Below are 23,335 nucleotides of genomic sequence, written 5' to 3' on the forward strand. Positions count from 1 at the left end.
AAAATTTAAAATTATTTCAAAACATTAAATTTAAAAGATAACATATAGAAAATATCACGACTTAGTACCATTTATTTTATTTAAAGCACATAAACTAATTCTACTAAGTCTACAGAAGATGCCACACACAAAAACAAAATATATAAAATAATATCAATACAAAAAGGTATACGAGGAATGGTTTATAAAATTTACAAAACAACTGTTTTAATCATTTGTGGGTCATTTACTATTTTACAAGCAAGACACAATAAATAAACAAAATGTGTACATTTTACCAGGGGTCACATTTTAGTGCAAAAAAATACATCATTGTTTTCTTCTCCAAAACTTTGTCCTCTCTTTTTTTTCCTCCTCTTGTCTTTCCAACCATCATCTGTCTCTTCATCTATATGGCACTCTTTTTCATCACCCTCTCTTTCTTGGTTAGTTATCTCTAAAACTATTACCTGGGTTGTCATTTCATTCTGAGATGCTGCCAGATCATCACACTGTTCTTCCTCAATGGAGGAGGAAGAACAGACAGGATCAGCTGCAGTGGGTGTGGGAACAGCATTATACATGATGAAGCCAATGAGAATGACAACCAGAGAGACCAGGTAAAGTCCAGAGAACTGAGGAAAGACAAGACGTGATTTAGGTCAACACTGTATTAAAGCCTGAGGGAAGTCTGCTTAACCCAGATAATAAATGTGAGACAGTAATTTAGCAACTTTTGTGATGGTAAGAAGAACTTTACATTTGAATCAAAATATCAGTTGGTATTTTATAGTTTTTGCCTCAATAATTCACTAGTAAAAATTTCCAGTTGACTAAATGCGCCTCGCTATTAAAGCTACTGTTTACGCCTAGGGTGATTTATGGGTTACTTATTTAAAAAAATGGTTAAAATTGTTTCTTGGTTGTGTTGGTGTAGTGGTTACAGAAACCTGTCTGTGTGTTTCTTTGTTATTGTATGCATGCGTGTTGTTTCTTACATTGTACTGGAAGAGGAACAGCCCGCTGAAAAGGCTGAAGAGATCAGCAGTGAGCAGGGAGAGGTTGACAGAGGTGGCGCTGCTTAGTCTCACCACTATGGACATACAGCTATACAACGTGTACAAACACAGGGCAAAAGCAGAGAATAGAAGCCCTGAGGGAAAAGACATTCATGTCAATAATGATCTCTTTCAATAGTGGGTTTTGCTCAGGTGAAAGTACTGATATTGTTTTGTACCAAAGCTAAGACAAAAATAATTTCTCAACTACTGACCCACTTCCCAGCTCCACCTAATGTTCATAACTTCACTGCGTTCCAAGATCACCCTGCATAAGTAAAATAATTCACATTATTATGATGTCATCACTTAGACTTATTATATTCACAATCACTTACATTTGCACAGTGCTAATAACTGTACCAAAGAGGCCAATCATGCCCAGGAACTCCACCCTGCTCAGGTTCTTTACTGTATATTCCTGACACACATTAGACACAGCATACAGTGTAGCACTGAGAAGCACCAAACCATCACCTAACAAGACATTTGAGCCTGAGAAGAAACAAGAAACAATACATTAAATAATCCCACAACTTATAAGTTAAGGTCTGCCATGTGAGAGGCAATCATTACTATTCTGCCTGAACATTGTGGATTTTTTTTTCTCACTGTATCATTAAATCCTTGCATGAGGTACTTTGTTTTGTACACTAATCTGTTGAACAAAAGACCATGGACTTTAATATCACACAGTTTTAAACTCAACTTCATGAGTGTAATGTTAATTTATCCTTTTTTCTTGTTTAGTCTTTTTTTAATACACTATATTTCTTTGTTATTTTTTTCCTTGGCACTGTTGTACTACAGTGTTTAACTATCTAACTAACTAAATCTCGTCTTTTCATTTATCCTGTAATTGATATAACACTTAGTATAACACTTTCTGAATGCAGTTCAACAAACTGTGAAGTGTTTTGATAAACAGTAGTCATATCAGACATGTCAATAGCCACGTCAATAGCTGCAAATAAAAACATCTTACTGGAACCCTGGTCTCGTCCAGCCAGTAGGTCAGCTCCAACCATTGTCCCCACACCAAGGAGACAGACGCAAACGGCCACGTAATGGACCGGCGTATAGCGTGACTTCAATACCCACCAGGACAGAATCATAAGGACTGGCACCACAAAGCAGTCCAAAAGCTGCAGGCGATGTTATATATGATAAAATATTAGAAACACCATTACAGAAAAAGTTCTAATTTTAAAGATACATTTAGATGGGACATTTTTTCCTACTTACTTGGACACTGGTGAGGGTAGTGTACTGGTATGCTTTAACCACTGTGTAGTTGGCTTCTACATCCACAAAGCCCAGCAGGAGGTACTTCCACCATCGTTTCTTCAGAATCTGAAAAATATTGCCATCCCCTATGTTTTAAAGGGGGACAGCCCTGATTTTCAGTAGCAATAATTGATTGTTTATCAGCGTGACAACAGCATAACACAGGTGAATCAGTAACATCTAGTTCATACTGACATGACTTTTGATCATGTCACAGTGTTATATAGTAATAGTTAACTGCAGTGATGTGGTTACCTCTTCTGAAGAGTAGCATTGTCACGTAGGTGAGACATAGCAAGGCATAGTTTAACAAACTCTGCAGCATGGGCGTGTTCACGTGGTAGTTGGTCGTTAAGTACTGGGAGCTGATGGCTGTCCCACAGATGAGGACAGCCAGGCCCTGACCCATTGCCAAGGTCTTGGCCAATTGCCTGTGAAAGAAGTAAATCATTAGAGCTCTCATTTATTTTTAAGAATCATTCACCTTAACATTGCTATGCACAACTTACAATACAGTAGCACCATAAAAATAGATAAATAATAGAAGGAATCATCACAAACTTAAGCTTCTTTAAAAGCACATTGTTGTTACTGATTACAGTGGCTGTTTTTTTATCATCTTCTATTTATTTTAGAGTAACCATTTTTGAGGGAGGTTTTAAAATGCTATTGTGGCATATGATATTGTGGATTTTTTTACTAGTTAAGAACCAACTAAATTTAATATGTTTAACCAACTTTTTAATAGCTGCACTTATTTAACAAAAATCCACATTTTAGCACTATGGCTTTTAAAATTAGTTTGACAAATATTCCTGATAATCACAATTTAATGTATTGTATAGGAAGTGTACAATATGATGTTATAGATATATGAATACATTTATCCCTTACACACAATTTTCCCTCAGAAATTATATAATACATTTCCTTTGTAATATTATACAGTATAATTCCATGGTTTTTGGTGGATTTTTGCTGTTGCCTAATTTTACCATTTGTTCATGACTATGTGCAAACATGTTAAAAACATTTAACAGTATGCGTACTAGCACTAGATGTTAGTATCCCTGAAAAGGGATACATTTAACAAATTTACACTTAAATCTCTAAGGGTAAATATCAGATTTTCCTTCTGGTAATTAATTGATACATTGATTGTTGTATTTTAAGCTCCATACACCCCGGCTATTTATTCTGTTCTCTTACCAGGTGAAGATTTTTCTTGGATTGAATTTCCTGATCTTCATCATGAGTCTGTTACTCTGGCTTTCATAGCTCACCTCACCGGACTGGTCTTCAGACTGTTTCAGAGACATAACTCTGAAAGTGAGGCAGTGTTGTCTTTGAGACACTTCTAACTCTGGATGTCTTAGCTGAATGATTAACTGAGTTTAAGGACAAAGATTACTTTTTCACTTGTGTCCATGCGCACGTGTTTCTTTCTCTCTCTCTCTCTCTCTCTCTCTCTCTGTGTGTGTGTGTGTGTATGTGAAGAAAGTCAGTAGCACCTCAAGATAAGACTTGGTGATAAAACATATTCAAGACGTGTTCAGTGATTTCTTCTTACTAAATACCAGGAGGTAAACATATTGAGAGTATTGGTTTTATTAAGCACTGTAAGGTAGAAAAGAAACTAAGAATGCACTTTCAGGTCAGTAACATCGGCACCTATATTGGCACATTATAAAATGGTGCAAGAGTTACAACATTTCCACACTACTGGACTAGTAATTTTAAGTTGTTAAATAATACAAACAATAAAATAATAATAATAGTAAGAAGAATAAGGGTTGTCTCCAACTAAATATCGAAAATATTAAAGATTTATAAAGCCATAATAATCACTGAAGGCAAACTACCTGTACCAGTAAAAATTGCTTATATATTTTTTTCAGCATTGTGATTAAATCTCCTAAAATATAAAATATTATGTTCATAGCGAGAGCGATTAGTGTTATTATTTGGGACAGGACCGCTATCTTGTTATGACCTAATCTTATGTCAGCTGTAGCCCCTTCTCGCGAGAATCCGCGAGGTGATAAGTTGAAGAAACATGGCGGCGTCTAATTTGTTAAAGGTAAGGAACACTTGGATTTTTTCTATTTATTTTATGTATATCTTGCGTTAAACTCCTTGACCATGCAAAATTCCCCCACGAAACTGAAAACTTATTTAATTTCCACTGTGCCTTGTAAATATTTGTCCCAGACAGGTAATTTAAAATAAATGAAAGCACAAATTAGGTCTGCCTGAAGTCACAGTTGACACCGTTGTCGTTGTTAAACTCCGGTGTCGGTTTCACGCAGAATTGAAACACAGCCGGGTTTTAAAAAACGTGTCCTTTCAGTGAGCCCTTACTGAAGCTTCAACTCGAGACTTTTACAAGGTCTCCATAGTCAGATACCACAACAAACGGGCATGTGCAGATTCGAGCCATACCCAGAAAAAGACACCGGTTCGAAAGGAACACTCACCCCAGCACCGGACAGCGGTTCTCCCGTCAGTGTCAAAGCGTAAACTGACTCTGTGTTTCATAATGCTAACCTGCTAAGTCTGACAAACACGACACTTGCTAATGGCAGGTGAAATGCACCATTATGACTGTAGTGAAACGTACCTTCACGCTCTTACGCCTTAGTGATGATGACCACTGGCAGAGGCACGTTTAAGACAATACAACGTCCTATGTACACCCAGAAAAATAATCGTACTTAAAAGAAAGGACCATTAAACCCAAGGAAATCACGACCAGAGAGCAAAATACCTGAATATCACCATTATGGCAAACTGTTTACGTTTAAGTATGCAACGATGTTTGCCTATTATTAACATTCACATACTCGATTCCCTGCAGATATTGACATAAACACAGCTGTTTTGACCAAACAATGTCTAATAATACAGTGCTCTGACATTGACAACGATCCTACCATGCAGGTGGCTAGGATTAGCTAACATGAACTCTGACCTGAGCCCATGTTTACTTTCCTAGATGTCCAATCTACAGTACTTTTCCTTTCTTTTACCTTCTCCTTTCTGACTCGTTTCATTTTAACTGTACGCTTCCTTTCACCCCTCCTTGTTCGCCCCCAGAACAAGGGTTCCCTGCAGTTTGAAGACAAGTGGGATTTGATGCGACCCATCGTTCTCAAGCTGCTCAGACAGGAGGCCGTCACTAAGCAACAGTGGTTTGACTTGTTCTCGTAAGAGATGCTTACAGTCCTCTCTTTCTTTTCTATTTAATCTGAGGTCAAGTTATGCAGGTTAAAATGAAAAAGTGTCTCCCCTTATAGCTATATAAAAATCAACAAAAACCATTTTCACAAAAGGCTTTAATAGATCATGGTCAATTGTGAATAGTTTGTTGATTTGTGCAAACCTTTTTGCAAAAACTTCTGTTTTCAATTCCTGCAGAATACTTTTTTAATGTTCTGTATTTTTTCTTTTAGCAATTTAGCTTTTTAAATGATGATTTATGTCTAAACTTTTTTTCTTTTAGCAATTTAGCTTTTTATATGATGATTTATGTCTAAACTCTACTTTTGGGACCAAGAAAAGCATTTGACATATTTTTTACTAGAGACGTCCATGCTGTGTGTTTGTGGGATGATAAAGGACCGGCCAAAATCCATCAGGCTCTCAAAGAAGACATTCTAGACTTTATCAAACAGGCACAGGCTGTAAGTTTGCTTTTTTTTGTCATGTCTGGTCAATGATTGATTTTTGTTTTTTTTATTTTGGTAATGCTTAAAATGTATCAAGTAGTTTTAATTTGAAGAAAGATTACTCTTACACTTTAGATTTCACTCTGTTTTTGACAGGTAACAGTACATTTTCAAGTAGTTTATAGATTAACAGTCGTCTCTAACCTTATCCATCTGTAGCGAGTATTGAGTCACCAGGATGACACGGCGTTGCTCAAAGCTTACATTGCTGAGTGGCGGAAGTTCTTCACCCAGTGTGACATCCTCCCAAAACCCTTTTGCCAGCTGGAGATCACACTTATGGGGAAACAGGGCAGCAACAAGAAAGCAAACATGGAGGACAGCATTGTACGCAAGGTGAGAAGAACAGCATTCATTCTGTAAAGCTATAGGTAGGAAGATGATGCACCAAGCAACAACAAAAAAATAAAACATGACATAAGTGGCGGAGAGCAAAGAGTTTTCATTACAATAATGCCCTTTTCACACTTCTACAACCCTTGGCTTACGGTACATATCATCATCATAATTTTAAAACAATTAACAGTCTATTGTTGTGAGTTGTTTTATTTAGTCTAACATTTATCAACTTTTTTTCAGTTGATGCTGGACACGTGGAATGAATCAATCTTCTCCAACATTAAGAGCCGCTTACAGGACAGTGCCATGAAGTTGGTACATGCTGAGAGGCTGGGGGAGGCCTTCGACTCCCAGCTGGTGATCGGAGTTCGTGAGTCGTATGGTAAGATGTAATTCTAATTTGAACATCAGTAAAACTACTGTAATACTACTTTAAATGTTATCTCATAATAAGATTGACATAAGAAAATGTGAGAGAATAATATACACTGAACCACATGTTATTGTGTCTCTTATGCACCGAAAATGTAAAAATGTAAACAAACTGCCAGGGTCAAGACCATGTCTCTTTTATTGACCAATTTTCTGTCCTCCTGTCTTTGTCACACACCAGTGAACCTGTGTTCCAACCCAGAAGACAAGTTGCAGATCTACAGGGACAACTTTGAGAAAGCCTATCTGGACTCCACAGAGAGGTTCTACAGAACCCAGGCGCTGTCCTACCTACAACAAAACGGCGTCCAGAACTACATGAAATATGTATGGCACAACAGTATGGATAAACATGAGTGCAGTTCCAGTCCCCTGTACATTTTCACTGTCATTGTCATTGTTGTTTTATGCTTTGATGCACTTTATGTTTGTGTTTGTGCAGGCTGAAACAAAGCTGAGGGAGGAGGAGAAGAGAGCACTTAGATATTTAGAGACCAGGCGTGAATGTAACTCTGTTCAAGCTGTAAGTGTTTTTCATGGACTCATCTCAGATTGTATTATAGGATTTATCTAGTGGCTTCACATTTACTAAATTAATGTAATTGGGTTGTGCTTTGTCTGATAAATGTTTTCAAGCCTGATTTTTATAATGAGTTCATGCACCAAAGGTGTAAGAATTGCACTTTTGGAAATGAGCACTCTGTCTGTTTATATTTTCCTAATTGATATTTTTAATGTCCTTGCAGCTTATGGAATGTTGTGTGAATGCTCTGGTGACCTCATTCAAAGAAACCATCTTAGCTGAATGTCCAGGAATGATCAAACGTAATGAGACTGACAGTGAGTCACGTGTGCTTTTTTTACTATGTTTTCATGTTGTCTGTTTGTCCTGGTAATGCAGTGTAGTTTAGAACCACATTGAACAAGACTACAGTATTTCAGTAGGACCCTTGACCTGATAATTATAAGGTAGACTTGCTCAGAAACTGAGCCTACGACATTTCATGAGAGGCGAGTAACGTCTGCTGCATAAAGTGGCATCAGGTCACTGCTGTATCAGCCAGGCTTTAAAATAGAAACAACCTTCTCTCAGTGTTGGGTGTTTTTTGCTGCAGGGAACACAGATGAGCTGTGGTTGTTGGCTCTTTAACGTTAATGTCTTGGCTTTTTTGACAGCCGATCTCCTAATGTCATCCATTTTTACATTTTATTGTCATTTTATGATCTTATGTTACAAGATCTTTAGTAGATTTCAAATATTGGTTTGATTTCCATTCGTTTTTTAACTGTAAAAGATACTTGTTATTGTCCCTTATCTTATTATAGCAATTTTATGTTATTAAAGTGAATACATCTTTAGTAACTGTTATTCAGTACTTACATACTTCAGTATGTTGACCATGGGTCAAACATTCTTATGGTTATAACACATGCACTGTGCCAATCATGGTCAGACCTAAGCAGTAAAGTTGATTTATCTGAGATACCAAATCAAGCCCTTCCAAATAATGAACAAAGAAAATCCAGAATAAAATAATTGTCTGCAAACTTAAATCTTAAGTTACTGTAAATGTGTTTTCAATTTTGTTTTTCTTTTGTTTTTTTGTGGCCTAGAGTTGCACCTTATGTTTTCGCTGATGGATAAAGTTCCCAATGGAATTGAGCCAATGTTGAAAGACCTGGAAGAACACATCATCAGTGCTGGCCTAGCAGACATGGTGGCATCTGCTGAGACCATAACTACTGTATGTGAACGAGCACATGTTTTTACACACAGTTCCTCATTGAATCAATTAGAGCGTAAAGGGTTTACAAAAGTATTCTTAAGTTTTAGGATTAAAATTCTAATATGCAGATGTTTTTCAAAATGTGTTTTCTTTACAATCCCAAACACTTCAAAGAGTTCAAATAGAGATGTTTAATTTTTCAGGACTCTGAGAAGTATGTGGAGCAGTTACTGATGTTGTTTAACCGCTTCAGTAAGTTGGTGAAGGAGGCCTTCCAGGATGACCCTCGGTTCCTCACAGCAAGAGATAAGGTGAGTGTTATGAAATTGAAATTCAGCAACATTAAAGGGTTTTTCAATCATTTCTGTTTTACTTTTACTTTTGCTATTTTTTTTTGTTTGTATGAAAAAGTCATCATGTACGGCTCACTCTATAAATATGCTCCATAATTAGTTACAGCCTTGTTGCTTTGACCCATTGCCTTTTTGTCTCTCAGGCTTACAAAGCTGTTGTCAATGATGCCACAATCTTTAAACTGGAACTGCCTATGAAACAAAAAGGGTGAGGTTAATCTTTTCTCATAACATTAGGATAAAACTGAATTTTAGTTGGGTTTTTTTTTTCACACTAAGTAAACAGATGTAAACATCTTTGTGATCTGGTCAGAGTGGGTATGAAGACTCAGCCGGAGTCCAAGTGTCCAGAGCTGCTGGCAAACTACTGTGACATGCTGCTCAGAAAAACTCCCCTCAGCAAGAAACTCACCTCAGAGGAAATTGAGCTTAAACTCAAAGAAGTGGTGAGTGTCTGAGTCTGGCTCTTGGTATTGAGACTCTGTTGTCTTTTCACTTACCTGTTATCTGTCTCTGTCATGATTTTAGCTCTTAGTTTTGAAGTACGTCCAGAATAAGGATGTGTTTATGCGATACCACAAAGCTCACCTGACCAGACGCCTGATCCTGGACATTTCAGCAGACAGTGAGATTGAGGAAAACATGGTGGAGTGGCTGAGAGTGAGTCTTCATCATTACTGAAAGAACAGACACACATTTAAAGCAACAAACAAGCAAAGTAAACTTTTTCATATTGTTTCTTCATCAGTCTTCATGTCTGCTGAGTAAACTTTTTCATATTGTTTCTTCATGTCTGGTTGTGAATTTGTCTTGATACAAACATTAGAAATAACCAGATGCTTGCACCACATTTAATTGTGGTTTCTACATTGTTATTGTTTGTTGTTTTAATCTATACATGATAAATTCAACATGGCATAAGTCAATTCCTAATAGTGTTTTTATTCCTTATGTTGCTTTAGGAAGTGGGAATGCCCGCAGATTATGTCAACAAACTGGCCCGGATGTTCCAGGACATTAAAGTGTCAGAGGATCTGAATCAAGTCTTCAAAGAAGTGCATAAACACAACAAGCTAGCACTTCCAGGTAATATAAAACACAGGAGCTCCCATCTATATCCATCTCAAACAATAAAAATGATCTGTTACATATTATATAGCAAAATATAAAGTGAGCTAAGACTCACACTTGAGTCACTTGAATTGGAAAAACTTTCAGAACTAACAGATGTGATCTCTACTCATTTTGTCCTCAGCTGACAGCGTGAACATTAAGATCCTAAATGCTGGAGCCTGGTCCAGAAGCAGTGAGAAGGTCTTTGTGTCGCTTCCCACAGAGCTGGAGGATCTGATCCCAGAGGTGGAGGATTTCTACAAAAGGAATCATAGTGGACGCAAACTCCACTGGCATCACCTCATGTCCAACGGAATTGTAAGGATTTTAGATGGTAGTTGACATCACAGAACAAGGCAGTGGTTCAACCCAGAGAAAGTGCTTGTTTATGTTTTTTCTCCTTAAAACTATTGCCTTATTAGACCTTTATATAACTAGGTTCGTTTATTTGTCATTAATTTTCTGCTCAGATCACCTTTAAAAACGAGGTGGGTCAGTACGACCTGGAGGTGACGACGTTCCAGCTCGCTGTGTTGTTTGCCTGGAACCAGAGACCGAGAGAAAGAATCAGCTTTGAGAACCTCAAACTGGCCACAGAGCTGCCTGATGCTGAGCTGCGCCGCACACTTTGGGTCGGACCATGAAAATATCATTACATCATCACATACTGTAGCTTTTCAACTGTGGAAAACTTAACAAGGAATTGTGAACTTTTTAACCTATTATAATTCTGCTGTCTTTTATCTTTGCAGTCCCTTGTTGCCTTTCCTAAACTGAAGAGACAAGTGTTGTCATATGAGCCTCCTGTAAACTCTCCCAAAGACTTTACAGACAGCACACTCTTCTACGTGAACCAAGACTTCTCCCTCATGTATGTTCTGAATTTTTCTATTTTCTAGAAATAAACTGAAAATATATATATATCTATATATCTATTTTACTCAGTGAGAAAAAAAATCATTTTGAAAGATTAAATTATTATTATTGAAAAATAAAAGATATTTTTTGCACCTGTGAATGTGCCGTTTACAGACACAAAACAGACCAACAGTTGATCATTTCTGTCTTTATTTTGTAAGAAAAAACTCCAAAGTCCAGAAACGGGGAAAGATCAATCTGATTGGTCGACTGCAGTTGACCACTGAGCGTATGAGGGAAGAAGAAAACGAAGGAATTGTTCAGCTCAGGATACTCAGAACTCAGGTTTGTTTCAACTACTCGTGGTTGTGCAATATTGTTTTCACCACACAGAAACCACACAAAACCAGTTCCTGTAGTGTAATTGGTATAAAACCCTGTACTGTATGGATATATAATGTAATGTGGTATATTGAGATATATTCTCCATTAGTTCCATATTTATATGCATAAAAGAAGCACAATATGTCCAATATAAATGTACATACTTACACCCTTGGTAATGTATACAATAAATATCTGCATGTACATTTTTATCATACATTCATTGAATGTAATTTTGTATGTTTGTTATTATTTTAATTTTCTTTCCTAGATTTTATTTTTAGAAAAGTCATACCTAACTTTTGTTCTATTTACTGCTCAGGAGGCCATTATACAAATCATGAAGATGAGGAAGAGGATTAGCAATGCCCAACTGCAGACGGAGCTAGTAGAGATTCTAAAGAACATGTTCCTGCCTCAGAAGAAGATGATCAAAGAACAGATTGAGTGGCTGATTGAACACAAATACATTAAGAGGGATGAGACAGACATTAACACCTTCATCTACATGGCCTAGACAGAAATTGGCGCTGCTCTTTGTGCTTTGTTTTTTTTAAATTCTGTTCTGCAATGGGAGCATAAAAAACATGAAAGATGAGAAGATGACATGCTTGAAGAAGAGGACGGGATGGTGATGAGGGGAATGTGTGCTGGAGAAAATGTTGAATGTATTTGTGGAATGCCACTCTGCTTTTCTATGCTACCCTCTAGTGTCTGGTCACGAAGGAGTTTTCTTCGTTTCAAAGGGAGGTAAAAACAGACTGTAAAATGAACTACTTCCTGCCTTACTTTAATCAGCAACTTGAGGCTAAGAGGCATAGCAGTGGACAAACCTATCAAGTTGACATCTATTCTTTGATTTCCCATTATGCCCCAGCTGCCATCTTAACAGCAGCCACTTGGTCTCCCTCCTATTATCTCCATTGTTCCTAACTTTGAAAATTGAGGGCGACAAGAATGAAGATCAACATCAATGGAGAGACTAGTTTAAACTACCGAAGAGTATTTTGCCAAATGTTGTGAATGTGTGAGTAAATCATTGTGTGTGTGAGTGTTTATTTGAGGACTTGGTGTTTTTCTTTAAAATGTTTATGTCTGCACTTTCCACAGTGGCATGCTGCTTTGTCTTGTTTTGGTGAAAAACCTGTAATACTGCAAAAAATTTAAAGTGTTACATTTTAGACACTGTTTTTTTTTTCAAGTTTGTGTGTGTGTGTGTGTGAACTTGTGTGTATGTGTGAGATGTCAAACGACAAACTACTTAGTGTAAATCATACAGTGAATTTGAAACAAATCAAATTAAATAAATTTTTAAATATGAATTACAGCAGAAAAAAGCTGACTGACTATTTATCATCCACAGTTTGTCATAATATTTTTTTTAAATCAAATTTGTTAATCAAAATAATGTAATTGCTACTGTTACAAGGTTCTGCCAATGATCTACTTGACAGCATTTAAAAAACAAATCACTATGTCTGTGTTGGAACCTCAACAGCAGTTTGGGCTTCTTTACCTAAAATGTAACATAACTGAATCATTCTGTAATAACTTACTGTGTTGTTTTATTTTTATTACACTATTCCTTTTTTTTTTCAAATGTTTCTTTTTAGATTTTTTCATTGGAAATTCCCATATTCATTTAATGTAATTTCAAGAACTGTTGTCAGCGTGTAATGGTGTAAATGACTATTTTACACTTTCAACAATTTATTGCAATTTGACAGAACACACGTCTTTACTAGGTCTTCACTCAGTCTTTTGTAAGTGTGTACAATGAATGGTGTTTGTTACTGAATTGGAGTTGAACTGGCTACCATTTTAGTGATATTTTCATTTTTCTAGTCTCTACAAATAAATGATAGAAGGGCCAGAAAATTAGAAACACTTTTTAACAGAATGTAAATGGTGGGGTGAATGTCTTTTTTTATTTTATTTTATTTTTTTTATCTTGGGTGATTAAAAAACTTGTTGTAAACACAATCACTCCCAGCATCAACCAGCTGAATGTTTGACACTGCATCATGTAAAGACATGATACTTTGTGTTGTGTGAGTGGAAGAGTGGTTTCAATACCTATGTGTGCTGCTTTATTTTGCTTGTTTCAACTATTTTTAATTTATTTTCAGGCAAAATAAAGACAAACATAATCAGAGATTTTTTCTTGCTGTCGTCATTTCAGAGATAAAGCCTGCTATAACTGATGGCTCAGAGGTTTACCATTGACTATAGAGACTGAGTTCGTTTAAAAATGTTGAATACATTGCTAAGGTTCTCTCTCTTTTGATGGGTGATGGAATCTTTAGATGAGTGAACAACAGTTAAAGAAGACAGTGTGTTCTTGCGTTTCCTTAAGATGTCATATGTGTAATACAGGGCTTCGAAAAGCATAAAGACTTTATTTTCTTAAATTGACAACTTTCATACGTCACATTTAATAATAAGAAACATGACGTTGGTATCGTCATTATTTTCAATGTAGCTGCGTCATCAGCGGGACCCTGACTTATGCTTTAAACACAGACAGAAGGCCTTGAGGAATGATAACACAACTGAAGTCACACATCCTACAGCTCCATTCCACTTCAAACACGTGAGAGCCAAAAACACAGCCCTGTTTCTTTAATAGGTTAGGTCAATGTTTATTCATTTTAGGGGGAGGTTTGAGTAAAGAATAACGGTGCCGTCACCATGTGCAACGTCAAATAAATTATATTATGTATTTAATTGATGAAATGTATTTTTCTGTTCTCTTGTTCGTTAATATATGTTGGTAAATATTTGGGCGTACAAATATTATGGAACCAATAATGATGCGTATCTTCCCTGTGAGGAGACGAAATGGTTTCATCCCCCGGAAGCGCCGGTGACTACCCGGCGCAGTAGAAGCAGGTGGAGTTGATTTCAGACGGAGAGAGGAGAAATTGACTAAAGTACGAGTTGTAACAATTCTTTTACAAGACCAAATCCGCAGTAAGTTGTTACAAAGCATGATGTCTTACAGCAACTAAAGAGGAAGGACGGTTATGGAGTAATTGTAAGGCTAAACATGTTTTGGCTGACTAGCTAATGTTAGCAGCTTAGCTCTGAATTTACCCTGTTTGGAAAACAAAAGATGTCCCACGGTAAATGCTAGTGCCCAGCTGCCAATCTTTGTTAAAAAAATTAATAAAGGTTATTGAAACAGTAGAATATCCACTAGATAAATATTCATGGTCATAAATTTTCATGTTTGTCATGCTAGCCTCCTTAGCGAAATCCGGCTAACGTCGGCGCAAGACTCGTTTGACGCAGTGCGCTTTAGAACGATAACAATGTATTTACATAACGTTTGCGTTTTAAAACTATGTCCACGTAAATATAGAAATACCATATCATCATGTGGTTTACTTTTTGTTGTGTCCACTGTGTTAGAAACTAAGGTCTATGATTGTTTGGACGATTCCAAAATGTGTTTAAAACTGAAAGACGAAATATCTATTTTTGTATTTTTCAGAAACAGAAACGCTGGACAAGCTTGTAAGTATTTATGTTGATGTGTTTTACACAAACACCCCCTCTCCGGAAATTGTTATTACAAATCTACTTATTAGAGTGTTTATCTATAGAAGGTTAATGTCAGGAACTTGGAGAGAGCAATAGTAATGTATGAAAAAGGGATTTGGAGTGGCAGTACAGGACATGTATTACATATATATGGCTAGCCAGTGGTAACAAATACATTTATGGTATTGGTGGGGTTATCACAGGGATCAGACCTAAGCCACTGGCTTCTTGCAATGGGAACAGGCATGTTGCTAGAAAAGGGTCTGCAAAAGTAATAATGTTGGCAAATAAAACTTTGTAATCAGTGGTAAAACCATAAAGTGAATGACAAATAGTGAATATCTGAACCATAGAAAAGAAGAATGTTGCCAAGTTCAAGCAATCCAAAATACATATGTGTAAATGAGAGTTATGCTGGATTCAAGAAGTACACAATGCAATAGAGATGGAACACAGGAGGCAAAGAATGAAAGTAATATGTTGTTAGGAAAAGTGAATCCCATTTTTTCACATTCTAAGGTAAAAGTTTTGAGGTATTTGCTCATTAGTTATAGTGTTTAGTGTATCACATTTTTTCAGATGCTATGCTTGATCTATACTATACTGATTAATACAATATATTTTTTTCTAGAATATCTTAGATCTGAATGGACAGGGTAGCCATAAATACACAGGTATGTCCTGCATCATTGTTAGATTCTTTATCACTTTATCTTTTGTTGCGATTATTGTTATTTAATGTATGTATAATTCTAGTAATGCTGCTGAAAAGCTTGGAAGAAGCACTGAATTAAATGCTCTTTTCTTCGCAGCCCAGCTAGTAAAGCCTGTTAAAGGTTTAGTGATGCCCGTAAAGAAGAAAAGAAAACTTTCTGGTACAGATGATCATGAGCACAAGTGTAAAATTACAAGGTAAATTGTTGTCATTTTATTTTCTCTTATCATTATGGTATATATACTCGGCATCTAGATTTTGTTAGGTGTGTGAGCAGTAAGTTAGAAAAACATCATGGAAAAAAACAAAACTGTTTGGATAAACCCTTAACCTCAGTCATTTAAAGCATAGGAAGTAGAGGAAGCTGATGTCTTTTTATGACTTTATGAATTGTTTAACTTCTGAACACTCTTGCAGTTTTACTCGACTTCAGATCCGTGGTGCGAGGCAGATAAGCGATGATAAGGTGTTCTCCACCAAGAAGTGCCTTGCTTGGTTCCAAGAGTATGCTGGTCTTGACCAGGTGGTTGGTCCAGAGGCTATGGAGAAGTTCTGTGAAGATATTGGTGTTGAACCAGAGAATGTAAGTGATTCCATGTGCAATAAACTCTGTTGAATGTATTGTTTTCTAAATCAGTCTAAACCAAATGCAAAAAGCTAAACATAACAGACAGTTTACTTTCACACTAACTGCATCTGTGTATCATTGTATTGTGTAACAACGACTAACCCCATTATGTTTTTTTTTTCAGATTATCATGTTAGTTTTAGCATGGCATCTAGAAGCAGCAAGTATGGGCTTTTTCACAAAAGAAGAGTGGCTTAGGGGAATGACGTCACTACAGTAAGACAACCCATATACAACTTTAAAATAACAAATCAGACTTTGCTCTGCTTTACTCTGTTACCTTACTGATGTGTGAATGCTTTTGTTAATAAGTATTTTACACCGTGTTCCACCACCCACCTGCAGGTGTGACAACACAGAGCGGTTACGGAGTAAATTGGATTTCCTACGTAGTGAGCTCAACGATTCAACAGTCTTCAAAAACGTCTACAGATATGCATTTGACTTCTCCAGGGTCAGTGAACTGCTTTTTTTGTTTGTGCAGTTTAAAAAATGAGTGTGTACGAAACTTACATGTCAAAGTCCACTTGTCAAAATCTTCTTTTACAGCACTGATTATTTTAAGTAACTGTCCTGTGTCCTGTGCACACAACAAGTTTTTCATTTAAAATAAAGTAGTTGCAAACACTGGTCACTGAATTGGTCACTACCATAGGACATTTCTAAACATAATAATTAATAATAGTAATATTTTTTCTATAAAAAATAATAGAATAGATCCATATTGGAAGAACTTAATTTCTTGTTTTTACCTAAAATGTTCATCAGATGCTGCTTTGTTTAACATTAATTTCTCCAAAAAATATGCAGCTTAAAAGCAAATATTTATGCTAAGGCATCATATGTCAAATAAAAAAATTATTACAATCTGGAAAATTGTGTAAACAAGGGATTAAAGTCTTTGTCATATGTTTCGAGTCTACTTATACAGATTTAACCACAACACTGAGACAGTGGTTCCTGTGAGCTTGACAACCTTTTCTGTGATCAGGATAAGGACCAGAGGAGTTTGGACATGGACACAGCTAAATCCATGTTGGCTCTGTTGCTGGGGAGGACGTGGCAGCTCTTCCCAGTCTTCCACCAGTTCTTAGAGGTAAAACTGTCAGTTATTTAGGCGAGATACAAATTTAGTACTTCAGGTAAAGTAATGTATTGATTATATTGCTATATATTTTTGTCACTCACACAGCAATCAAAGTACAAAGGCATGAATAAAGACCAGTGGTACAACGTTCTGGAGTTCAGCAGAACCATTAACACAGACCTCAGTAACTACGATGAAGATGGAGCTTGTGAGTGTTAGATCTGTCACATATGTAATTTTGGTCATGGTTTTGTACCGAGCCTCTGTCCTCGTCTTTTCACAGGGCCCGTGCTGCTAGATGAGTTTGTGGAATGGCTGAAAACGGCGTCCTAGCAGAGAATGTCCCAACATTGAACAGGAAAAGAAGGGAGAGAAAACAAAAATGAATACAGAAGGAATCTGTCAAAGAGAATGGACAATATTGCAAATACTTACACACATGCACTACAGCGCCACCTCATCACAGAACATACCTGTGCATCATCTGCCAATGGTTTTTAGGAGGCCTTTCTCTCACTGAGTAGACTGTTTTTTAATTATTAGTAATGATTTGGAGAAAATAATTCTTAAGTAAAGAAAGCCACAAATGACAAAACCAAAAAAAATAGTAGAGAAAGAAGCTGTGGAATTTGTCATCTCATTACTTTTGTGTCTTGTTTATAGATGTTTCAATAAAACAATAAAGAAAAATGGAAGTGTAATGGTCTGTTCAGTCATAGATACTTTATTGTCATATCTGATTGAGCCAGAAGTTTCCTTACTGTATAAACACAGAATGGATTTCCATTATAGTTTCATTATAGATACTGTATCTCAAACTTTAAAGTAATCCTCTCTGCATCATCTAAGGGACAGTTTATCTTCCTTCACTTGTCTCTTATCACACCAACCTTGTCAATGTCCTTTTCCAATATGTTAATCAATATTCTCTGTGCTCTTCCTGTTCTTTCTGCCTGGCAGTTCTCTCTCCAACATTCTTGTCCTTGTAGGAAGACTATCCAGGTATTGATGCAGTGTCTGATGCAGTTATTTGTTGTGAAATTCACAGGTATGAAATCACCGTTTCATCTATGTCCCTCTAGAATTATTTGATGTAACTAAATCATGATGAAATGCAAGCCTTCTTGAGCTAGAAGTATTGTTTCAGTATTGTTGCCCCCTCCACCCCCCAGACTTTAATATCTTCAACTTTAACTGACAATTAATTAAAACATTAAATATTAGCATGTCAATTTAATTGTGTTTTTTACACCAGTGGAAAAATATCTCCTTTTCTGTAGCTTTATTTAGCATTCATAGTTTCACCAATGGATTACTTATTGTTATGGCATTGAATTTGATTTCCTGTCCACAGTGATGTATCTTTTTTATATGTCCATGTGAAATTGTGGCCTCCCCTCTCTTTCCTCCTCTTCTGTCTCCCTCCTGTCCAGTGGCCCTTCAGAGGCAGCAGCCATGATTGTGTTGAGCCGTGTCAGAGAGACAGAGCGTTGTTTCTGCCTCAGGACAGGAGATGGTTCTTTAGGAGAAGGTTCTGGAAGGTGGCAGTATCGTTGGCCATCTTCATCGTACTGGTACAGGCGTATAACTCTTCTGCGACGAGGGGGAGAGGACAACGCTTCTTTTTCCCCTTTGCCACCTTCGTCTTTTGTGTCCTCTGGTATTTCGGTGCCTGTTTCTTCATCGTCTGAGTCTGAAGATAAGTGCTGAGATTGTTCTTCATCTGACCTCTTCTCACCTTCATCTACCTCCTGCTCTTCATCCTTAGTTTCAACATCTGTCTCTTTCTCTCTGCTTCCAACTTCTCTCTCCTGCTCATTGTCTTGTTCTTCCCTCTGACCAGGCATCTCCTCCTTTCTCTCTTCATCCTCACTGTATGTCTTTTCTTCTGTTTTAGCTATGCGATTAACATCTGACAAATACAAATAGCTGACGCCTCTCTCTCCCTCCTTGTGCATTTCACATTCTATTCCATTTTCCTCTAAATCTCTTTCATCCTCTTTGTCTTCCAGCATTCCTTTTTCCTCTCTCCCCTCACCACTGTCCTCTCTGTCCTTGCTGTTAATCTCTTGATTTGTTTCAGTTTCACTCCCTTCTTTCAGCTCTCCTCCTCCATGCTCCTCCTGCTCTCCTGTCCTCCTCTCCTCCACCTTGTGGTCACATCTCTCCAGGTAGGTTGTGGTCTCCTGCCCCTCCTCTCGTTTGTGTCTGAAGCTTCTCTTGGGTTTCTCAGGAGGAGATGCTGATGTTGAAGAAACTGTGGCATTCATGTCCAAGTCGTCCACACTTTGCCCCATTTCAAAGCTCACGTTGTCGTACATAACAGGCAGTGTTGCTATGGAGATCTCACAGCCTACGTCTGTCCTATCAGACCGACGCCGATGCTGACGCTGAAATGATCGTTTTTTGGCAATGAGTGCTTGAAAACACCTGGGAGGGAAAAAGAAGCTGGTTAAATTGAACTAAAAAGACAATTTTTGAAATACAGCAGCTGGTGTTGGTCTGTTTGACGGTCAGACATTGACCATCTATATGTTTATTTTTATAGTAGCATAGGACGTACAGAAAACTTGTCTTCAACCTAAATCATCATTGATTGGTTTGTGGTATTTAAACACAAAACAAAACTGTGGTTCTGAAGCTAAATGTGTGTCTGGTGTGTTATTCTATTTCTCACCTCATGATATGTTTTCTGGCCAGAGCTCCAGCACTGAATCCCACCACAAAAGTCAGCAGTACTGATGCTGCCACAGCTCCTGCCAGCCGCTCCTCTGAAACCCCTGCTTCCTTGTCTTCAGGCTCAGCATTTCTCCTAACTCTTAGCTTATGGCAGCTGCTGCTTCGTTGGTCTCCATTAATGTCCTGGTCGTCTTCATGGTCATAACTGGTGTGGAGCTCATAGGGCCACAGTGAGGCTCCCTGTCTGGACTGCAGGAGGCAGTAGTACAGCCCACGGTGGAAGCTGCTACTGTTGGAGATGACCAGGCTGCCATCCTGGTTCATGAAAACAGGATCCCGTTCATTGTGACTTCCAGGAAATGTAAATTCACCAAAGGGAGTGTGCCAGTACTGGACTAGACCTGCGCATAAGGTAATGTAGAGGCAGGTGAGGTAGGTAACAAAGAGCTGCAAGTGTTTCTTTCTGTTTTAACAAATTATGTTTTAACAATAAAAAGTCTTTGCCTAACTATATGCATTTATGCCCCTTTTTTATTGTGGTTTTACTGGGCTCAATCAAGTAAAATAAGTGACAGGTGATCTGTACATGTGTCTGAGAAGGACTTTATTTTTATTTCTGGTTTCAAATACTGACCAGTATTTTTTCCATCCCCACAGTTTAAAACAAACTCCAGCTTTGGCAAAATGTAGACTCTGCAGGTTGGTGCAACGGTGAGTGGAAGCTGGCCGTAGGCTGCTCTTTGTGGACTAGCTGAGGCAGCCACAAGAGAAGTAAATGTTAACCAGCTGGTTAGCATTTTTAGTCTGAGGAGGAAAATAAGTTGCAAAAGGTTTTTATTTTCAAGGAGCCATCTTAATACTACTATATGAGTTAATTAAGGATAGCTGAATATGTCTTCAATATTCCGATTATCATGTGTGTTAAAAATGTTACTGGTTTTACAGTATCAAATCTTTAAATGAAACAATGAATATGCACAGCTCCAGGAAATCAAATGAATAAAAATCATTAATAACAGATATGTTCAAGTAAATTAATTTAAATTCTACAGTACTGCAGCATTAAAGCATGTTTGCCCTTCTTTCTTTTTTTCTTTTTTTTTTTTACAGTAAACCTGAGTGACAATCGTCCAGGATTCCGGTAAGAAGTGAACAGTTTAGTATGAGTTATCCTCAGTCTAAGTTCTACGTTATTTACCTGTGGTGGTTGTTGTAGTTTGCCCTGGATGAAGCCGTGTTCTCCTTTTCATGTATGAACAAACATGTCAGATGGACGTGTTTTTGTCTCTCCTTGTCTCCTCTGTTGAAGTGTAAAGTGCAGTTCCTCACATGACACAACGGATGTCTTTGCCTGTTATGATGTTAAAGATTAATCACATTGCAGGGACAGAGACATTTGTTTTAAAAACACCTGCTCTTAGTATCAGACAGAACAAAGGACAATTAAGAAAAATTAAGTTTTGTCTAAACTGATCCTATTTTACAAAAAGTATTAGCTTTAAAATAAATAAAAAAATAATAAAAAAAAAACTAAAAAAAAACTTTATTGTCATATTTACCAGCAAACTAAACAAATTAGAAAACCGAACCCAAAGAGAACTCAACAGAGAAAACATTGATAAATGTTCCGGTCACAAAGACCCAGCATTTCTGCAGCGGTTGTTTCAGTGTTCCAATCTGCTGATATTTACAGTGTACTATAAAGATCACAGTTGTGCTGGTGTTGTTTTCCTCTGTTTGTTTACATTTAAATATTTCTTTAGCACAAAGATAAATCAATATACATGTTCAGGGCTGAAATTATTGCATTGATGAATTTTCATATTTGATCATATTTATAGCTGCTCTAAAAATACTTTCAGGTGTGTTTTGTTGTGGCTTGCCAGAATTACAAAATGGAACTCGTATTCAAATAAACTTTAAACTACTCTCAAAGTTGATTGTGGTAAACGTAGAGCGCACGTAGAACACTCATACTGTATATGGCAAAACCCATACTGTAAAACCACTAGTCCAAATTAGGACATGAGCGGGTGACTTTTTACAGTCGTGAGGCTAACACGCCACCTTGTGGCCTTAAGGTAATTAATATAGGGTAATGTTTTTGTACAACAGAAAACTTAATAATCTAATACTAATCACATGGATGCATGCAAACCACCATTTTAGCATATAAACTACCACTTCTGCTTCCCTGGTACGTTTGAGTTTTATTTGTCTGTTTTTTAAGTAGTGATAGTGCATTTTATCTTTTACAGTTTTTATGCATATTTATATAGAGACAATTGCTCCGTGGAAACAAGTAACACCAAATTTATTATAAAAAGGAAATAACTTATTTGATTTGTCATAGCACAAAACCAATGGTGAACTGTGGCGCTCGTTTTATCTTTCAAATGCATTGGCCATTTTAGAACTTTAGTGCATTTTTTACGGCCTAAAAATGAATAAATTTCCGATGTGGAAAATGGATACAGGCAACTATTAAAGTTACTCTAAATTTTAGTACAGATTTCATAAACAAAGTAAGATTTAAAAATAACTAGAAGAACAGTAGTGAACAATATTTAAAAAAAACTGAATAGTTTGTCGTTGAATTTAATGGAACTCAACCAAAAATGACAGCAATAGAAACGTGTGTCTGAAAAAGAACACCCTAACCCTCAAAGTAAAACGCTGATATGGAAATATAATTTGAATGGACATGCTTCAATGAATATCGATAGAATGAAATATATGACATTAAAGCAAAACAGTATGTCATCAACTACGATGAACGAGTCAGTTAATGCCGACAAAAGTTAGTGGTGGTAATTTTTCCGAGCAGTATTAGAATGCATCACAGCTTCGGTCTCACTCATTTTTAGAACGGATCGAGTCCCAGCGCAGTCGGAGCTTTTCCTTCCTCCTCCCCATTTCTCCTCCTACTCAGTGATTGCTGCCCTGAAGTGAGTGAAGTGAACACCAATGTCCTGACACAGAAAGAAGTGAAACGCGGGGAACACAGAGAGGAGACACGAAAGCAACAGAGTTTTAAACACCGAGTAGCCGTTAAACCAAAGAACTCAGAGGTAGGTACAAACAAGTTAAACTTAATTTGCAAATGTAAAGTGAAGTTTACGGGAAATTTCAATAGCATTTTAATATGTCTCCACATTTTATCGAAGTTAGCAAAACATTTTTAACAGTTTTCATTATTTGTAGAAACCGAACGAGACATAATACAGCACAGTGTCTGTCGAATGTTTTGCTCGAGTTGGTTACGATGACACAAAAATGTTCAAACCTTAAAAAGTTTCATTTTCAAGGAACACGAGTAAATAGACTTACTTCCGGCTTTTACCTTCAAAATAAAATATATGCTTTTCATGAAACACAACACCAATAAAACGATTATATTTATATACAGGATACAATGAATT

At 37.0% G+C, this 23,335-nt stretch overlaps 5 protein-coding genes across 11 annotated transcripts in view; 3 read left to right on the plus strand and 2 right to left on the minus strand.

Moving 5' to 3' along the window:
- Positions 1–191: 191 nt before the first annotated feature.
- On the minus strand, positions 192–5,404 carry LOC103377934 (solute carrier family 35 member F2-like). 4 transcript variants are annotated; one of them, XM_025055140.1, is made up of 9 exons: positions 4,945–5,404; positions 3,534–3,628; positions 2,580–2,755; positions 2,283–2,410; positions 2,023–2,182; positions 1,376–1,532; positions 1,253–1,305; positions 978–1,132; positions 192–614 (listed from the first exon to the last, which is right to left on the minus strand). In XM_025055140.1, the coding sequence occupies exons 2-9, from the start codon at positions 3,575–3,577 to the stop codon at positions 285–287; spliced, it is 1,203 nt and encodes a 400-aa protein (XP_024910908.1). In that variant the 5' UTR covers positions 3,578–3,628; positions 4,945–5,404; the 3' UTR covers positions 192–284. The 4 variants fall into 4 exon arrangements, with proteins under 4 accessions (XP_024910908.1, XP_016887442.1, XP_016887443.1 ...); XM_017031953.2 differs by having other exon boundaries at positions 4,802–5,404; XM_017031954.2 differs by lacking the exon at positions 3,534–3,628 and having other exon boundaries at positions 4,802–5,404.
- LOC103377935 (cullin-5-like) lies at positions 4,319–13,413 on the plus strand. Of its 2 annotated transcripts, none has more exons than XM_025055134.1 (19): positions 4,319–4,404; positions 5,421–5,530; positions 5,908–6,007; positions 6,212–6,388; positions 6,632–6,773; positions 7,005–7,150; positions 7,266–7,346; positions 7,570–7,663; positions 8,438–8,568; positions 8,754–8,861; positions 9,047–9,111; positions 9,190–9,349; positions 9,432–9,563; positions 9,866–9,989; positions 10,159–10,334; positions 10,487–10,648; positions 10,769–10,887; positions 11,096–11,219; positions 11,581–13,413. In XM_025055134.1, the coding sequence occupies exons 1-19, from the start codon at positions 4,381–4,383 to the stop codon at positions 11,773–11,775; spliced, it is 2,370 nt and encodes a 789-aa protein (XP_024910902.1). In that variant the 5' UTR covers positions 4,319–4,380; the 3' UTR covers positions 11,776–13,413. The 2 variants fall into 2 exon arrangements, with proteins under 2 accessions (XP_024910902.1, XP_008307152.1); XM_008308930.3 differs by having other exon boundaries at positions 9,217–9,349.
- Positions 13,414–14,077: 664 nt separating this feature from the next.
- dcun1d5 (DCN1, defective in cullin neddylation 1, domain containing 5 (S. cerevisiae)) lies at positions 14,078–17,924 on the plus strand. 3 transcript variants are annotated; one of them, XM_008308925.3, is made up of 10 exons: positions 14,079–14,231; positions 14,755–14,777; positions 15,436–15,478; positions 15,617–15,716; positions 15,937–16,102; positions 16,272–16,363; positions 16,493–16,601; positions 17,139–17,243; positions 17,340–17,442; positions 17,518–17,924. In XM_008308925.3, the coding sequence occupies exons 4-10, from the start codon at positions 15,649–15,651 to the stop codon at positions 17,565–17,567; spliced, it is 693 nt and encodes a 230-aa protein (XP_008307147.1). In that variant the 5' UTR covers positions 14,079–14,231; positions 14,755–14,777; positions 15,436–15,478; positions 15,617–15,648; the 3' UTR covers positions 17,568–17,924. The 3 variants fall into 3 exon arrangements, with proteins under 3 accessions (XP_008307150.1, XP_008307147.1, XP_024910911.1); XM_025055143.1 differs by having other exon boundaries at positions 14,131–14,191; XM_008308928.3 differs by lacking the exon at positions 15,436–15,478 and having other exon boundaries at positions 14,078–14,231.
- Positions 17,925–17,935: 11 nt separating this feature from the next.
- LOC103377930 (uncharacterized) lies at positions 17,936–22,907 on the minus strand. Its single transcript, XM_025055138.1, has 5 exons — positions 22,771–22,907; positions 21,112–21,264; positions 20,548–20,717; positions 19,912–20,314; positions 17,936–19,664 (listed from the first exon to the last, which is right to left on the minus strand). The coding sequence occupies exons 1-5, from the start codon at positions 22,827–22,829 to the stop codon at positions 18,602–18,604; spliced, it is 1,848 nt and encodes a 615-aa protein (XP_024910906.1). The 5' UTR covers positions 22,830–22,907; the 3' UTR covers positions 17,936–18,601.
- Positions 22,847–23,335, plus strand: part of capn5a (calpain 5a) — a 13,676-nt gene continuing 13,187 nt past the window's right edge. Inside the window, exon 1 of the mRNA XM_008308924.2 lies at positions 22,847–22,984. The gene's annotated coding sequence lies outside the window, so the exon portion shown is untranslated. The remainder of the gene's footprint in view (positions 22,985–23,335) is intronic.

The sequence above is a fragment of the Cynoglossus semilaevis genome, chromosome 4 (genome assembly GCF_000523025.1).
Source record: "Cynoglossus semilaevis isolate Cse_v1.0 chromosome 4, Cse_v1.0, whole genome shotgun sequence".
In the NCBI taxonomy this organism is placed as follows: domain Eukaryota; kingdom Metazoa; phylum Chordata; class Actinopteri; order Pleuronectiformes; family Cynoglossidae; genus Cynoglossus; species Cynoglossus semilaevis.

Coding starts and splice junctions, on each gene's coding strand:
- LOC103377934 (XM_008308929.3), bottom strand. CDS start 3,643: ATGTCTCTGAAACAGTCTGAAGACCAGTCCGGTGAGGTGAGCTATGAA. Junction 2,183..2,282: donor CTACCCTCACCAGTGTCCAA/GTAAGTAGGAAA, acceptor CATCGCCTGCAG/CTTTTGGACTGCTTTGTGGT. Junction 1,133..1,252: donor TAGGTGGAGCTGGGAAGTGG/GTCAGTAGTTGA, acceptor CTTTTCCCTCAG/GGCTTCTATTCTCTGCTTTT.
- LOC103377935 (XM_025055134.1), top strand. CDS start 4,381: ATGGCGGCGTCTAATTTGTTAAAG. Junction 9,564..9,865: donor ACATGGTGGAGTGGCTGAGA/GTGAGTCTTCAT, acceptor ATGTTGCTTTAG/GAAGTGGGAATGCCCGCAGA. Junction 9,990..10,158: donor CAACAAGCTAGCACTTCCAG/GTAATATAAAAC, acceptor TTTTGTCCTCAG/CTGACAGCGTGAACATTAAG.
- dcun1d5 (XM_008308928.3), top strand. CDS start 15,649: ATGCCCGTAAAGAAGAAAAGAAAACTTTCTGGTACAGATGATCATGAG. Junction 15,717..15,936: donor CACAAGTGTAAAATTACAAG/GTAAATTGTTGT, acceptor ACACTCTTGCAG/TTTTACTCGACTTCAGATCC. Junction 17,244..17,339: donor TCTTCCACCAGTTCTTAGAG/GTAAAACTGTCA, acceptor TCACTCACACAG/CAATCAAAGTACAAAGGCAT.
- LOC103377930 (XM_025055138.1), bottom strand. CDS start 22,829: ATGGGGAGGAGGAAGGAAAAGCTCCGACTGCGCTGGGACTCGATCCGT. Junction 20,718..21,111: donor AACTACAACAACCACCACAG/GTAAATAACGTA, acceptor TTTCCTCCTCAG/ACTAAAAATGCTAACCAGCT. Junction 20,315..20,547: donor TGGGGATGGAAAAAATACTG/GTCAGTATTTGA, acceptor CCTTATGCGCAG/GTCTAGTCCAGTACTGGCAC.